Here is a 17,859-nt window from a genome sequence, read left to right on the forward strand (position 1 = left end):
TGTTGACATCTAACGCAACCAACCAGGACTTACATGATGCGTGTAAAATTGAGTCCAATTTGTGATTCAGTCTTGAAAATGTTTACGTTCTTTGATGTTTCTGTCTCGTGCAAATTTCAGAATTTTTAAGTGTGTAACGCATGTGCATATTTGTGACCAGTTTTATTCAATAGATCACAAGATCTAACCCATAGTTAGATGTCGACGTGGTAAATATCTTGAAATTTATATTTATTCATTGTTAAAATTCCAAAAGCATGTTGAAAAGTACAGTGGCGCTTACATCGACTATGCGAATATGGGCAGTGTACAACCAGTAGTTGCAAACCAGTCACAATAATGATTTCATCTTTAGGACTTTCATACAAAAAAGCGTTACGGAGGGCGGAGGGGGTCGACAAAACCAAAAAAAAACCGAGACACTTTAGAACATTTTTTTAATGATTTGGCCACTTTTATGGATGTTTCGGTTACCCCAAAGGCACATCCAGTGGCCACTCTGAGTTACAAACCAATGGGAATAGTGCTGCTCCAGAGGCTTGTTCTCCTCCATTTGGGAAATTTGTGCCAATGGCAGTAGTGGTTTCATTCTAAGATTGCTGGAACAAATAAATTTGGAAACAATTGCGACGCTACAATGATACATATTGCCCATTTTACTGGCATTTTACCAGGTTAGCTGGTATGTCTGAAACATACTGGAAAAACTTGTAATTAGAAGGCACGAAATGTTGCTAATTGGCAAATTGAGAGATGAAATTTGTGAAAAAAATCGCGTTCTGGTGGGATTCGAACCCACGACTCCGTATTCGCTACACCGGCGCTTTAACCAACTAAGCCACAGAACAGGTAATGGTTCTGCGGAATAGAAAGCCAAACTGACTCCCAAGCCGCACCGTGAACACTCCTATTTCACAAACTCATCTCTCTTTTCGGCTTAGATGCCAATCCACAACACACTCCTGTTTGTGCCCACTACCTACAAGTGAGAGCGAGTTATTTATATGAAGCCGAGACTTACTCTCGCACTCCGCATACCTAGCCACCAGGCAGTTTGTTTTGCTGGTGCACCCTTAAATGAAACAACACAGCGCACGAGTAACTTTCACGCAGCGAGCAAAAAGACAAAATAATTTTCACGCAGGTTTGTGTAACACCGGATCAGCACATTTTTTGTGTTGATCCAGTGTTACACAAATCTGCGTGAAAATTCTTTTGTCTTTTCGGTCGCTGCGTGAAAGTTACTCGTTGCGCTGTGTACATCGAGTTCTGCGTGTGTCTAATTAGTATGCGTCGAGAGCTCGGCACGGTCGGACGCTCGGACGACCGAACTGCGCCAAGTGACGCAAGCAAGGGTACAATGATACATATTGCCCATTTTACTGGCATTTTACCAGGTTAGCTGGTATGTCTGAAACATACTGGAAAAACTTGCAGTATGTTTCAGACATACCAGCTAACCTGGTAAAATGCCAGTAAAATGGGCAATATGTATCATTGTACCCTTGCTTGCGTCACTTGGCGCAGTTCGGTCGTCCGAGCGTCCGACCGTGCCGAGCTCTCGACGCATACTAATTAGACACCAGCAAAACAAACTGCCTGGTGGCTAGGTATGCGGAGTGCGAGAGTAAGTCTCGGCTTCATATAAATAACTCGCTCTCACTTGTAGGTAGTGGGCACAAACAGGAGTGTGTTGTGGATTGGCATCTAAGCCGAAAAGAGAGATGAGTTTGTGAAATAGAGCTTGCTGACGTTTATTCACCTCTCTCTTTCAAAAGCATGCAGGCGGGATAGTATTTGTTTTCATCGGGAAACCTTTCCTGATGACAACAAATCCTATTCCGCCTACATGTTTGAAAGAGAAAGGTGAATAAACGTCAGCAAGCTCTATAGGAGTGTTCACGGTGCGGCTTCGGAGTCAGTTTGGCTTTCTATTCCGCAGAACCATTACCTGTTCTGTGGCTTAGTTGGTTAAAGCGCCGGTCTAGCAAATACGGAGTCGTGGGTTCGAATCCCACCAGAACGCGATTTTTTTCACAAATTTCATCTCTCAATTTGCCAATTAGCAACATTTCGTGCCTTCTAATTACAAGTTTTTCCAGTAAATTGCGACGCTGTAGCACAATTTTTATGAGTTGACCACTTTTACGGATGTTCCAGATAACCCGAAGGTCCATCGTATTCACAATACTCACTTCCATAGCAATGCTCCGCGACGCGACAGAGTTCTTTGGCCGATGAACAGGTAATGGTTCTGCGGAATAGAAAGCCAAACTGACTCCCAAGCCGCACCGTGAACACTCCTATTTCACAAACTCATCTCTCTTTTCGGCTTAGATGCCAATCCACAACACACTCCTGTTTGTGCCCACTACCTACAAGTGAGAGCGAGTTATTTATATGAAGCCGAGACTTACTCTCGCACTCCGCATACCTAGCCACCAGGCAGTTTGTTTTGCTGGTGCACCCTTAAATGAAACAACACAGCGCACGAGTAACTTTCACGCAGCGAGCAAAAAGACAAAATAATTTTCACGCAGGTTTGTGTAACACCGGATCAGCACATTTTTTGTGTTGATCCAGTGTTACACAAATCTGCGTGAAAATTCTTTTGTCTTTTCGGTCGCTGCGTGAAAGTTACTCGTTGCGCTGTGTACATCGAGTTCTGCGTGTGTCTAATTAGTATGCGTCGAGAGCTCGGCACGGTCGGACGCTCGGACGACCGAACTGCGCCAAGTGACGCAAGCAAGGGTACAATGATACATATTGCCCATTTTACTGGCATTTTACCAGGTTAGCTGGTATGTCTGAAACATACTGGAAAAACTTGCAGTATGTTTCAGACATACCAGCTAACCTGGTAAAATGCCAGTAAAATGGGCAATATGTATCATTGTACCCTTGCTTGCGTCACTTGGCGCAGTTCGGTCGTCCGAGCGTCCGACCGTGCCGAGCTCTCGACGCATACTAATTAGACACCAGCAAAACAAACTGCCTGGTGGCTAGGTATGCGGAGTGCGAGAGTAAGTCTCGGCTTCATATAAATAACTCGCTCTCACTTGTAGGTAGTGGGCACAAACAGGAGTGTGTTGTGGATTGGCATCTAAGCCGAAAAGAGAGATGAGTTTGTGAAATAGAGCTTGCTGACGTTTATTCACCTCTCTCTTTCAAAAGCATGCAGGCGGGATAGTATTTGTTTTCATCGGGAAACCTTTCCTGATGACAACAAATCCTATTCCGCCTACATGTTTGAAAGAGAAAGGTGAATAAACGTCAGCAAGCTCTATAGGAGTGTTCACGGTGCGGCTTCGGAGTCAGTTTGGCTTTCTATTCCGCAGAACCATTACCTGTTCTGTGGCTTAGTTGGTTAAAGCGCCGGTCTAGCAAATACGGAGTCGTGGGTTCGAATCCCACCAGAACGCGATTTTTTTCACAAATTTCATCTCTCAATTTGCCAATTAGCAACATTTCGTGCCTTCTAATTACAAGTTTTTCCAGTAAATTGCGACGCTGTAGCACAATTTTTATGAGTTGACCACTTTTACGGATGTTCCAGATAACCCGAAGGTCCATCGTATTCACAATACTCACTTCCATAGCAATGCTCCGCGACGCGACAGAGTTCTTTGGCCGATGACATAGTAAGGCGGCGCGTGAAGCGATGCGCAACGCGTTTGTCGATCAGTTTTCATACACGCGTCAAGCAACGCGAAGCATGACACACTGGCGCGCTTTGTGACGCGTATCCGAAGCGAAATTACCGGTGCCCAGCAGCAGAATCACAACAATCAGCATAATAAGCACGATCAAACCACGACCAAACTCACACCTGACCTGACTCAACCATTCCGTCATGAAGAATTCACTCAAACAGCACACATCACACACCAGGCGCACAGAATCATGAGACGGTCCTAGCAACCATCAGTTCCCCGTACAGCAACTTGTGCATGCACGCGCGTGAAAGCACTCGAAGGAATGGTTTGACGCAGCTGCCGACGCTGTGATTCGCGTTCACTCTGACTGGTCAACGCGTCTTACCATGCGTTTTGCACTGGCGCTTACAAAAACTGTTCGAACGCAAACGCGTTGCACTGCGCTTCGCTTCACGCAACTCTCCACTATGTCACCGCCGTTTTAAACCATCAATGTAAACGTCTCCTTCATCCGCGCAGAAAAATGCGGTTGTTACAAAACAAACTTTCGAAACTAACCCAAGGGGGGTAAGATGCCATTTTTCAAACTTTCATCATTTTCAATGGAAAACAGACGCATTTGTTAGGCTTCCAAAGTGATAACAGCAACCAGACAATATTTTCTCAATACTTCAGCAAAAATATTCACTAAACTATTACATTTCCATCGATTTTCAGCAATTTGAATAACTGGTTCGTAAAACGGAAGTGGTGCAAAAAGGCCATCTGCCATGGGGTAAGATGCCACATCATGAAAACATTCAAAAATTACGTCCAACATTTTTTGGGCATTTCCGACTCCCTTCCCCCCTCCCCTCTGCACCGCTTTTTTCGTATACTCAATGCATGGAGTATCACTCCCTCACTTCTAAACGATGGTCGTCATATTTGAATGACCCCCAACCGGGATAGCGTAGACATCAACAACCATGCGTCTCCATATGTGTCTCAATCTCCTTGGAACAACATGGCTGGTAATAAAATTACCCGAAAACCTTAATTGCAAGCACGAAAAACCGGAAGTTGACATTTTCATTGGGAAATCAAAAGATTTTCCGTGGGTTTGACGGCCTAGCTTCTAGATGAATGTTTAATGCAAACATATCTTGGGGGCTGTCCATAAACCACGTGGTCATTTTTTTGGGACTTCTCAAGCCCCCCCCCCCCGCGTGGTCATTAGTCCATACAAATTTTTTTTTTCGTCCATACAAAATGGTCATTGGCCGAACCCCCCCTCATGACCACGTGGTTTATGGACAGCCCCTTGACACCATTCACCTTTAGTAATGATCAAGTCCCATACATGAATGATTTTATGAGTTGGGCCATTCTACCCCATCTTGGCATTTTGGGCTCTGTTTATTTATTTATTTATTTATTTATTTCATAATTCAACGGACCTATTCATGGTCTAATTGAATGACTTAAAATTAAATATTAGCAAATGACTCCATTCATGATTACATCAACAAATAAATCATACTAGATCCACAGCTACCAAAGTCAATACAATCCAAAACATATCGAAACTTCTGATTACACAAAGGAAACAAACAATTATGACAGTTACAGCTTCCAGCTAGGTTTCCATGCACGGTTAACAAATTCGCGGAATTTGACTCCACAAGGCCATGTAGAGGCATTTAATGCTTTTTCTCTCCACTTTTCGTTTAAATCTATCCTAAATGACTTATTATCGAGCATACCATATTTAAAATGCCTTGAAACTAATTTAACTACTCTCGAGCAATCATTGGTATGCATTGACACACCATCGTTTTTACATCAGCCTCGGTTACACAGCTGTCAATATTAGTTACAGAGACAATTCCTGCCTTGGTATTCGGTTGCGCGATAGTTTCGTTTTCACCTATAGGATACTGCAAGATGACGTCACGAAGCCGTGCACTGACAGTTCAGCGAGCTTGTTTACATGGACTTAGTCTCTGGCGGAGATCCGGCAAAACTGTTTTTCGATAAAATTTCAGTAAAACGGTAATTATACGATTGGTTTTGTACTAGTACAGTTGAATATAATCGATATTTCCGTATCATAATGGTTTCGGGACGGAAAACGTGAATTTAATTTTCGCCGCTCGTTTAAAATTCTAACACCTTGTAAACAAGCTCGCTGAACTGTCAGACAAAGTGAGGTTAGATCAAGTGCTTGCAGTACTCTATACTACAATACATTTTTGGCGAACTAGTACCCTCGGTCGATTCCTCTTTATTATCATTGTAGTTCTGATTTGTTCCATTAATCAGCGTTGAAGACATGACAGGAGTGGAATGATGAACTGGCGAGTGGGATGAACTATTAACTGGTGAGAATGACGATAAAGTTTGCAGTATTCCCGCGACTTGTAATTTCAGATCTGCAATTTCGTTATGCACATATCGGTCTTCGGGAATAAATTCGGGGATAATTTCGGGGTCACTATGCGAAACGGTGGTAAACATTTCTCACACATCCAAACAACTCCTCTTGTAAGGGATAGCAGCTGCACTTTGCTTATATCCACACACTTCAAATGAAACAAAGCCGCACAGGGACCGTCACAAGTGATGAAAGGTCGGCTCGATGTATCGATATGGTTCGAACATTTTCTGCAAAGTGATGCTGCTTCACGACTTTTTTTTCCATTTTTCGCGTATGCTTAACGTATATCTGACAAACGTAAAACTTAGCAAAACACTTCTTCTAATGTTCGCAAAAAGTCTAATAATAGTATCAAATGGCAAAACGGAAAAAATCGGCTTCAAAGCAGACCGCGAAATCGACAACGTTTAGAGCGAACGAACAAAATACAACAATTGTTCCCCTACTTGTCACTTGTTTTGTTTTTTCACGCAAATCACCTACTATGGCCGCCTGAAAGTTGTCTGAAGGTGCTTGAAAGCAACGTTGAATCTTTTGTACACTGTAATATCATAACGATCTTGATAATATCAAGCTACTTACTGAGCCATACTTGCGATTACTTTAGTTAAATTGCGTTTGTACTACGAGAAATGATTTTTTGAAAAGAAAAGGTGTTTTTTGCATCGATTTCTGTTGGAGTAAATCGGTAACGCAGTGTGCTGATGACCTCCTTGGAAACAAAAGGTTTCCTTAGCAACCTAAGTTTTCTTTAATAAACAACGCTGTTAGTTTTTCATTACTGTTCAAGCTCTCCATCAAGCTAGTTGTAAAATAAATAAATAAAGTCTATTGTTTAACTTTGCTGTTCCGGTTCTTTTTTAACAACCAAGAATTTCAAAGTATTGGGCACCCTATTTTCAATTAAGCATTCATGTCATTTAGCATAACTTAGCAAATGCAATGGATTATATGCGTCGCTGTGAGTTCTATACATTCAAATTTGGAGCATTTCATGCTTAGATTGCTATTCACGTATTATGTGTTCGAACGAAAGTAGTCTAGTGCTGTGCTTGTGATCAGGCGTTGAAGTAATTTGGCCAATTCTGTATTATTTTTCTAAATTATTGTGCGCTTCAATGACATTCTTTTAACATTTTTATTGCTTCAACATAAAGTCAATATAAGAGCTGCAGGATAAATTTGTAGATATTACGGCACTCTATATGGTTTTAAAGGAGTTTCATGAATCCGTATTGGCAAAATTACCTCCACTCCTTCTATAAAGAAAAAATCAGAATGATCTCATCCAATTCCATCTCGTCAGATGATCGCAACCCCATCGTAAAACACGAACCGACCGAGCTCCCTATCGCAACTGCCACATGATCGCGTTACTTTTTCACTTTTCCCATTGTAAAACACGAATCGACCGAGCTCCCCATCACAACTGCTTTTTCACAAGTAAACGGGATAAACTCCTTAAAATTTTGCAAAATTTAGAGGAAAAATTGAAGCGAAGTAATGTTTTAAACGAGAAAAAAAAAACAATTGAAAAATTCTTTTTCAACGTTCATTTAAAATATAAGATTTTAGCGAGTTGCAGTAAAAAATTCAGCCTTATCGGAGCATTGGTTATAGAAAACGAAATAGATTATTTTGCATACATATACAGGTCGGACTCGATTATCCGGGGATTCAATTAACCCGGGGCCCGATTATCCGGGGCTCGATTATCCGGCAAAAATGGCTCGATTATCCGGGGAAAAGTTTAATTTTGCTTTGTTTAGGAATTTTTAGATTACCATATGTAAAAATCGTGATAAACATCAAATACAATACCTGTAAATAGGATTTAGCCTATTAGAAAATTGTTTTATTTTTTCACATTTTTCAGCAAAAATTTCATTTTCAAAAAAACATAGTTATAATAATACCAGACGTTGAGTTTAGGCACAACAACGTCAAGTATGTTAACTCCCATGTTTAACGAACATTTTTTTATTGAAGAACATCAAAAATAAAAGAAAAGAAGCATGGCTCGATTATCCGGGTGATTCGATTATCCGGGGTGAAATAATTTTGGAGTCACCCGGATAATCGAGTCCGACCTGTATCGTGTGACAGGTCCGATGATACTAAGGAAGTCGACATTTTTACACAGTATCTAGGATCAAACCCGGACACCCTCGACATAGTTTTGCTCAATGCTTGCGCTTTGGCTTTGGCTATATGGGCCCTTACCATGATATAACTGACCCCTGGGTCATTCAAACTGCTTTTTGCCAAGCACACTCAAACCAAAAAGTAGGTTATTAGAATTCCTACTATTATACCAAATAAGACCCGCGAATAAATTGGCCCATAATTATTCTAATAAACCTACCGCATCTTCATTTGTACCGCGTGAAGAAATTCTTTTTGTATCTATTTGCGTTCAACAACAGTGTGTGCAGTCGGTGCTAATGTGGACATACCTTCGTAGTAACAGCAGCAAGCCGATTGGTGCGGTGGTGTTTAGTTACATCACCATCCATCATCCAACCGTTACCAATGGATGCGTAATGAAGTTCAGCTGGAAATTAGACAGCCAACAATTAATTATGTGCAGTTTGTATACATATCTCCGTTCGCTCGATGCTTTCAGCTAGTGCCTTATGCCACGGTATTAGGGTTACGCTTTGCTGATTGAGCCAAACAAAGAATTCAGAAGTAATTGGAAAATTACTCTTCATTATTGCAATGGGGATTGCACGTAGGGTTGTGTCATTCGAATAATTTCAACCATCCAAGTTAGAATAGCACATGTCCATTTGGCAAAAAATCATGATAGGGTAATTCGCCAATTGTTGAACGGTTAGTACTGGCATTTTTGTTTTCGTTTGTTTTTCCGTCATAATTCCACTTTAGTTGAAAAATATCCAGTGAACGTCTAGATCTACTTATTCCTTATACTGCCCATTGGATTTGTATTCCGTTAAATTCCATTTTCTAAGAGAAAATAGAACATTTGTATGGGAAGTCTGTAACCCAAATGTTGAACGCTTCCTTAAGCTTGCTCATCCTAATGTTGGACGATTCTCGCTAATTGTTGAACGGTTGAAGCTTTGTTCGTAGTTGATGACGTATAACCCGACCTAAACCTATCATTCACCTGTTTTTATTTTGGGCACCAAACCCAACATAGACTCAACAGTTATCCGATGTGGGTCCAACAGTGGTCCAATATTTGATAAAATTTGATCCGACTTTGACCCGACATTCAATATTTTTTCACTGGCGGATTTTTTTCCGTGTTTTTCCGTGTTTTGCTCCCAGTTAGTCATTTGAGCGACAATTCATTCAAATGAGGGAGCGTTCATAAAGTACGTCACGCAATAATTGTCCATTTTAGCCCCCTCCTCCTATGTCACACTTTTTGTATGGGGAACGTTCAAAAATTACGTCCAACATTTGAGGGAGGGGGGGGGGTCTAGAAAAGTGTGACAGTACGTGTATTGGGTATAGGAAAATTGCGTGACAGAGGGGGGAGGGGGGTCTAGAAATCCCGAAAAACCATGGACGTAATATTTGAATCTTCCCATGGGACCTCTGCTTTTTGTACGGGTCGTCACACTTTGCTGAACTCCTCTCAGCTCACCTCCCTCAAAGCATGGCGTAATTTACGGACGTTCCCAAGGAATCGCTTCCCATTTGAAGAGAGCTCTAGTGGACTGAAAACCGTTTTAAACAGAACCAAATGCAAAAAAAATGTCTGAAAAAATTTGACTAGAAGCGAAAATGACAGAAGAAAAGAACGCCTTCGAAATCCCCTGAAATACCCCTGGAAACCTATGGGACCCAGTCAACTCCCTAAAATACCCCTGGAACGACACTGAAATACTTTGAAAACCCGTGGATCGCTCCTGAAAAAGGTGAAGTGAAAAAAAAATCTGGCAGTCATGCTAACATCGTAGGGTGTTCAACAATTGGATCCTAGCTGCATAATGATAGTGTGATAAGAAAAATATTTTTTTCAAATGAAATTACAATGAAAATGTGATTTTAAACTATGTTAAACTGTCCTTCCAGTTATTGTAACTATGGTGTGACTTTGATATTTGTGGTCGATTTGCCAGCAAAGCTTATTTCGTAACAGCATTTTTTTAAAATTAATCTTAAGAATTGTGCAGTTTTCGTGTCATCAGCGGCACAAAATTTTCAATCGATATTTTTGACGTAAAATATGTATAATTTTGTAACTTTTTTGGAGCAATATCATGACAACCATGTATACGGATCTAGATCTTACGTTTACGTTGATGGAAAACTACTTAAGTTAAATTTATTTTATTTAAGTTATTTTCAAAAACTGTTCAACATTTGGGTAGTGTTCAACAATTGGCGAATTACCCTGATACTTTGCGAATTTTTTACATTATTTGTGAATTCTCAGTCATACCTACGGAACTTTCCCGAGATACTTAGCATTTCTGATTTCATGAATGGTCCTCAAGGTCAAACATACCGGCAAGTCTTGCCTATCTCTCTGAAATCCTACAATACAAACAACACCACCTTGTATCACCATTTCCAAAAAAGATGCATCGTCGTCGTGACCTGACCCACTGCATCTTAATCTTACAAGAAATGCATAAAGTAGCTTTGTTATGCGTTCGTACACGCATAATACAGCCGATACGTCAATCAGACACGTCCGACTTTGATAACGTTATCTCTGCGCAACATGCATGACAGACCAAGGATGGGAACACTCACTTGCAAAGAGTTACACTCACTTGCAGTTTTCTCAGCTCAGAAGCGTGCAATCAAAAAACGATGTATGGACGACTTTTGCCTTGTGATTTTGTCTAAAGGTTTGCCGAATAGAGTAGGGGTCGCACACGCATACCGAATTCGTGAGTGAGCTGTGACGGCAACTCTCCACGAGGTGAATGTAATTTACACTCACCTCGTGGAGAGTCGCTTTCAAAGCTCTGTCACGACTTTGGGATTCGTGACCGACCCCTACTGTATTCGACAAAGTTTGAGACAAAACTACAAGGCAAAAGTCGTCCATACATCGTTTTTTGAATGCACGCTTCTGAGTTGAGAAAATAGCAAGTGAGAGTAATTCTTTGCAAGTGAGTGTTCCCATCCCTGTGACAGACAGCTTCTTAACCGCATACTCCCACGATGTAATAATGCTAGAGCACGGAGTTACCTACTGTAACTGCCGGTTGCCACCGCCATGCCGTCGTCGTTGCACCGTCTTGTATGCCATACCACTCGTGATTAGTTGTACTTGATGCATTTATCGCCCGCTTGTACTTACATTCATGTGCCTGGCTAGTAGCTAGAGGCGGCAATACCGCACACTCCTCCTACGAACTGAAACGAAAGTGAATAACAACGATGATTGTGCCCGATAAGAGTGCCATTGCTGCTATTGCCAGCTCATCAACGGCTACCGACCGCTGAATCTAAAATAACACAATGTGATGAACTATTACATCACATACATACAGTTTTATTTTTAGCGATTCTGCCGCTATTCGGCGCGTAGTAATGATATGAACGGCATAAATGCATATATGTACTCGTACTCGTACTCGGATCCCGAATGGAGGGCACAAGTTCATAAATAAAACATCCCGCATATCGTTATTCGTGGAAGACGGGGGTACGCGATACCACTTTATCATTTCGAATCCGATGGGAAATGGTGTTACTCATGGGCTACTCAGAAACCCGTTAACCTACTCGTAGCGGTATTATGTTTTTCGCAATGCAATAAACTAAAATTCCATTTTTCGCTTGATTTTTTTCAGGAAATGGTACACGCAAAGGATCCTCCAGCCCATTATCTCACCAAACTACGAACCTATCTAGATCCGAAAGCTTCGCGAAGTCATCGAGTAAGTATAACGTAATATTCTTCTTCTTCTTTATGGCTCGACGTCCCCACTGGGACTTGGCCTGCCTCGCTTCAACTTAGTGTTCATTGAGCATTTCCACAGTTATTAATTGAAGGGCTTTCTTTGCCTGCCATTGCATGAATTTGTATATTGTGAGGTAAGAACAATGATACACTATGCCAGTACTTCCCAAACTGTGCGCCGCGGCGCCCTGGTGTGCCGTGAACATTTCTCAGGTGCGCCGCAGGCTCTTAAGCCAAAATGAAAAGAACAAACTCTTATTATTCAAAACGCGAAATCTCTGTTTGCTGTTTTTGTTTTGCTTAGTAAAACTAGTGTCGCTTCACAGATTTTTTTTTACATTCCAAAGTCTTGCCTTTTTGAAGAAGTCTTCGAACGAAAGTCGCTCAAAAAGGGCTTTCGTCTTTCCAAATTTTCAGTTAAAAATAAATATTGCGAAATCATCGTATGTTCTACGAATGTTATTTCTAATATCCTCGTGGACAAAATTTTTGAATTTCCAAAATTCTGGCAATTCTAGTTAAAATTTGAAGGTATTACCACTTTATTTTACAAGTTTGAAGATTTTGCATTGCAATCGCGAAGAAATTTAAAATTTTTGTTAAGTTCTGTGAATCGTCAAGTCATTTTTCTATAAAAAAATATACATTTTAGGAACCCATTTTTTAGATTCTAAGAAAACATTATATAATAGTAGTTTACGCAACAAGGTGCAGAATGACGATTTTTACAGCACGAGTCGTACATTTATCCAACGAGGCTTGCCGAGTTGGATAATTACGACGAGTGCTGGAAAAATCGAGTTCTGCACCGAGTTGCGTACAACGTTTTTTGCAATGTCATAAATTACCCTTGAGGATAGTTTTAAACAAAACTTTTTCATCAAACTGCACACTGATGTTCATAGCCATGTTAAGGATCAACAGATTATACTGTGCAGTTGTCACAATTTTTCAAAACTGCGTTCAGAAAGCATCAAGAAGTTGATCAAAACTGAAAACAGTGCTGTAATGGTTCATTACGCAACGCAAATCAGTGTTGTAATGAACCATTACAGCACTGTTAATTTGGTGTGGGAAAGTAGGCCATTTCCTGTCAGATTTGCGTGAGGTAAACGATGAGAAATTGCAAAAAAGATTTTTTCGCGATTTTTATTTGATATTTTTGATTGAAACTGGTCGCTGTTCAATCAGAGAAGACTAGCTGAATTTTTGGACAGGCAAATATAAGCAATGGAATTCGGCAGAGTTGAGCTTTTCAGCGTTACTTTGATGCAGATGTTTCCAAGTTTCATTATAGAAAAAATAAAGTATATAAGAAAATAACGTTCTTGACTTGATATCGCAAGTGCTTGCAGGACATTTTTCCCGAGATTTTCCCAAAATCATTGAAAAACGCATGGTCCGGTTTTACTCACCGCCGACCATCTTTGTAAAAGTTGTTGGTGCGCCACGACTTCCGCGGCTGTTCGGGTTCGCTTGGAAGTTGACCATCAATGTTAACTTCTTTTCCCGATCAGCCTAGATAGCTGTGTAGTGTCGGTAGCGGTTGTCTCAATTGGCTAAGAATAACACTACGGACCGCCTTATCCAGTGGTAAGAGTCCACTTAAACAGGTGACCCCTAATTCATGGTGTTATGCGGCTTTATGCTTACCGTGCCAAAGAATGAATGGTTAGGGGGGTCTAATAAAAACCTAACCACAAACGGAGCCTGTGGAGAATTAGGGCGTCCTCCACAGTATTACGCCCTTACTGCGCTAACCGGAGCAATGGTGCAGTGGACCTTGCGTTTCTCCGAGATAATCAGTTGCCCTTCTTAAGTCTCAAATTTGAGGCTAAATAAGGGCGGGGTTATTCAAATGTTGTTAATTAGCTTACATTACTGCCTATATGGGTTCGCTTAATGCGTTTTCGCCATTGGCGTTTTTCAATTGGCTTCTTTAACGGTGTTGAGATAATTCCATATTCTGAATCTACATGCCAAACTGGGCCGAAATCCAAATTTTCATGAATTTTGGTGCCCGGGAACCTATTTAAAAATCAATTTGAAGTTTGTATGGGAGCGATTTGATGAATCACCCCTCGTCGTTTTTTTGTACTGGGTGGAGCTGTCAAACAGTTGCCCAGCTGTCAAAAGGCGATTTGAAAAAAAATCTTTGATATTGATTTTAGGTATCAAAATAAAGTTCTAAAATTCTGAAAAAAATCATAGTGGCTCAGAAAAAGGTGCTCTTTCATTTAAAAATATAAAATCATTGATTTTTTCTTAATTTAAAAACCCAATTGACCACGATTTGGTTCGTCGTTGATGTTTCCTTTTTGTGCTGTAATTGTGAAGAGTGTAATTCTGTCTAGTTTGGGTAGTGGCTACGGCAAGGAAACCTCAGATCAATTTTCAGCGTAAAAAGCGTATGTAGCCCAAGTGGATCTACTTCAAAAAGTTCATTTTCGTAGGGTAACTTCTGTTTAGGTTACCTTGTGAACCCAGCTTTGCTTTTTTCATTATACATGAACTGTCGTGCCTCGAGCATGCTCTATTTTAGAATAACGTTAACAGTATGTTTCAACCTTTCCTTATGGATGCCTTCAAGCAAGCTCTTGTTTTCAGCATCTTTTCGCTGATATTTGGCATCTGAAGTAGCTCAAACATTGATTTGAGATGCTTCCCAACTAACATTTATTGTGAATGTAAACGTCAACAAAGCGTCCTTAATACGGCTTGATGCTGAGTTACTGTGTTGTACATATGGATGGAAGCTTCTATGCAAGCCCTATACCAATGAATCTGGCGAACTTAATCAGCTTGTACATGCTGTGCGATCAGCTTCTAGGCCACCTAGTCATAGCTCTTTTCTCGGCTCCTATGTAACCACTAACTGAATAACATCTTGAGAAGGCGCTTTTTCAGCCTTTTCGCAGTTGTTAAATAATAGTTTTACGGCATCCCCAAATTAAACGATTGAATATAATTAGGTTATGGATACCGTGACGCAATACATGTGGAACTGGAATTATCACTTTTAAAATTGAATAATTAAAGTACTTGCCGCTACTTGGAATCGAACTCCCGATCTGCGTATCCACTGGTCCCGATGATGTCCTCGCTGCCACACTGCTATATATAAATAACATAGAAAATAACCCGTTTTGTTTTACTCCAGACAAGGCTTCATAATTGTGCCACAAGAAACCTTACCCAACTTCATCTTGCTGCAAAAGCTTGCGAAACGTCAAACGCAATAATGTTTACATTGAACAAGCTGTGTGATTGCGCCAACAGATTCTTCTTCATAGCTTCTAGCTGAAAGAGTGTTCTTTAAACGGCTACGAAGCGCTGCTGTTTTGTGTTTTGGCAACATTACAAAACGTACTGTATAAAAGCAGCTGTTGTAGTGGCTGGGACTCTTACTCGATTTGCACATCTTCCGGCAAATCTTCCGGCATTGAATTATAGTGCAATAAAAGCAACCCAAATAATTTCACAGCACATACATGGATAGCTGTAAAGAATTTGTGTAGTAGCTATATATCCCGCTTAAAGTTTGTTTTGACAATAATGTTTATATCCGACAAGCCGTGTTGGTAAACCAACAGTTTCTTTATTACAGCTTCTAGCCGTAATGAAAGCGTATAACGGCCTTTAAAGCGCTGCTGGTTTGGGGATTTGTAAGTATAATGAATTGTACTGTATAGTAGCAGCTGTTTTGTTAGTGGGGACTCCTATTCGATGTGTTCAAGTTTTCACATCTTCCGGGAAATCTCCCGGAGTTGGAATAGGGTGGAGTAAAGGCAGCCCCAGTGACAAGCAATGGATTTCTGAAAACCGAGTTTGGTAGCTGTTTGGTGCTTGTTTTGCAGTCGTGTATTAGCTTATAATTTATATTTGACTAGCTTTCCTTTTATTCAGCGTTGACTGCTTTTACTCGATGGTTACACAACAGAAAGCAAATGACTGAAGCTTATAGCGCTGAAAATGTTAGTTGGGTTCAGTTTGATGGAATACTTAGGTAGTACAGTTCATGGTTAACTTAACATAGAATTGCACCTAACCCAACTCTGCATGAGCAGAATTTGTCATGAGTTGACTGATTGGCATGTGTCAGATGAGGACTCTCCATTTGACCTTTTTGCACTTTGGAGTGTTTCTTCGCAAACTTTGCGTATTCAGGCGTCCCTGCTCAACAAGCTAGGGAACCTGTAATAATTGGTTGCGATCACATTTTATGGATAACTCGTTTCCATTGCTACTCCAAGAGAGTTTCATTATGGTTTTGTTATTACAACACCCTTCATTGTGGTATACCATAGCTACTGCTTTGAAAGAAGCTTGTCCTCTGCGGTCTGTGCAGACCGGAAGAGGTATTCCTGAATGGAACTCGGACCTGTTCAAGTTCTAAATATCTTCGGATAAACCAGTCTTTTGTATAGCTACGAATTTTTAGCTTCTACCCCGAGGATTGTAGCTATAGAATCGATTTAGTGAGCACTAAAAAGCTTTGCTCACTTCAAATCTCCTGGAGCAAATGGGGCTTTATCCTATTTTTCTCCAGAGGGATTTGAGTTTTTCAAACATGTTTTGAACTCTTGTAGTTTTCTATTGGGTATTTTCATGGCATGAAATTACTCTGTAGTTTTATCCCGAAAGGGTGCGTGCGTTGTATAAAGAAGGAATAAGTTCCAGATTTATCTGGTTACGTCGTTCTTTCTGAAATGCTCGAAACGCATTGTCGATTATCACATCTGTGATGTTCGTCTGGCTAACATGCCTGTTCATGTGAACTCAGATGTCTCCCAATTTGGGATGTCCACAGTGACTCTTTTACATAAAGTTGTATACGTTTTCAAGAAAGCACTCGCTCAAACGTAGTTTTTGCTTGGGTGATTTCTTGAATATTGAGGATGCTTTTGATGACGTGCCTTTCTATGTCATATTGAAAGTCGCATGACGTCGCAAGCTACCTCCAATGAGCTATAGGCTCTTTTTACGCTTATGCGATTTACAGTGTCCTTTTCAGGGCACTGATTAACCCCGTTGTGGTATGAGCTATGAGCTCTCGTTGCGCTTATGCGTTCATTCTCTCTTCTAGGGCACCCCTTTCTATTTCATCACCTTTCCCTTTCCCAATTCCCATCCCTTGTCCCATTCTCCCTCAGGTAAATGATGAAATAGGCTCATATGTATGGCGATGGCACAAATGTCCCAAATGGAGGATAACGTGCCTCTGGAGCCGACCTTCTGATACCTGATCTTTGTAAAAGTTGTTGGTGCGACACGACTAACTGTTAACTAAATAAATGAAATGAATGAATGGTGCGCCGCGACATTTTTGAAAATTTTAAAAGGCGCCGCGGTAGCAAAAAGTTTGGGAACCTCTGCACCAGCGATGCCAGATAGTTTTCTGTATCCCATACAAAATTTAGGTGAAAAATCTGTATTCCATACAAATGGAAAATCTGTATTTCATATAAACGCAATCTGTACAGATGCTCAAAAATCTGTAGGCTAACTGGAGACACTATTATTATTACGTAATCACGTAACACTAGGTTTCGAAATTCACTTAACTTTCCTGTCTGCTAATTCATGGACAGATATTTGCCAGTCCACTATTTATCCAAGATTGACATGGTTCACGTTGCGTTTTGGTTTTATTTGGGCTTTTTTGGCCAAATATTTGCCATCTGAAATGGGACCTTGTTGTCTCTATGGTCAAGATATCACGAATCCACACCTTGAATTTTCAAGAGCACAAGCCTGAAGAACCGAATATCGGTTTGCGCTGAAAAGTTGATTGATTGGTTACCCGCTGGTGGTGACCAATCGATCAACTTTTCAGCGCGAACCGACATTTGGTTCATCAGATGTGTGCTCTTGAAAATTCGAGG

General features: G+C 40.7%; 1 protein-coding gene across 1 annotated transcript in view; it reads left to right on the forward strand.

The window, feature by feature from the left end:
* The window catches only part of LOC109401161 (formin-like protein), a gene marked incomplete at its 3' end in the record, with an annotated part of 264,398 nt that overhangs the window by 227,102 nt on the left and 19,437 nt on the right, over window positions 1–17,859 (forward strand). Inside the window, 1 exon segment of the mRNA XM_062842861.1 lies at window positions 11,865–11,951. Coding sequence (XP_062698845.1) covers window positions 11,865–11,951 — 87 coding nt within the window.

This window comes from Aedes albopictus, chromosome 3 (genome assembly GCF_035046485.1).
Source record: "Aedes albopictus strain Foshan chromosome 3, AalbF5, whole genome shotgun sequence".
Classification (NCBI taxonomy): Eukaryota; Metazoa; Arthropoda; class Insecta; order Diptera; family Culicidae; genus Aedes; species Aedes albopictus.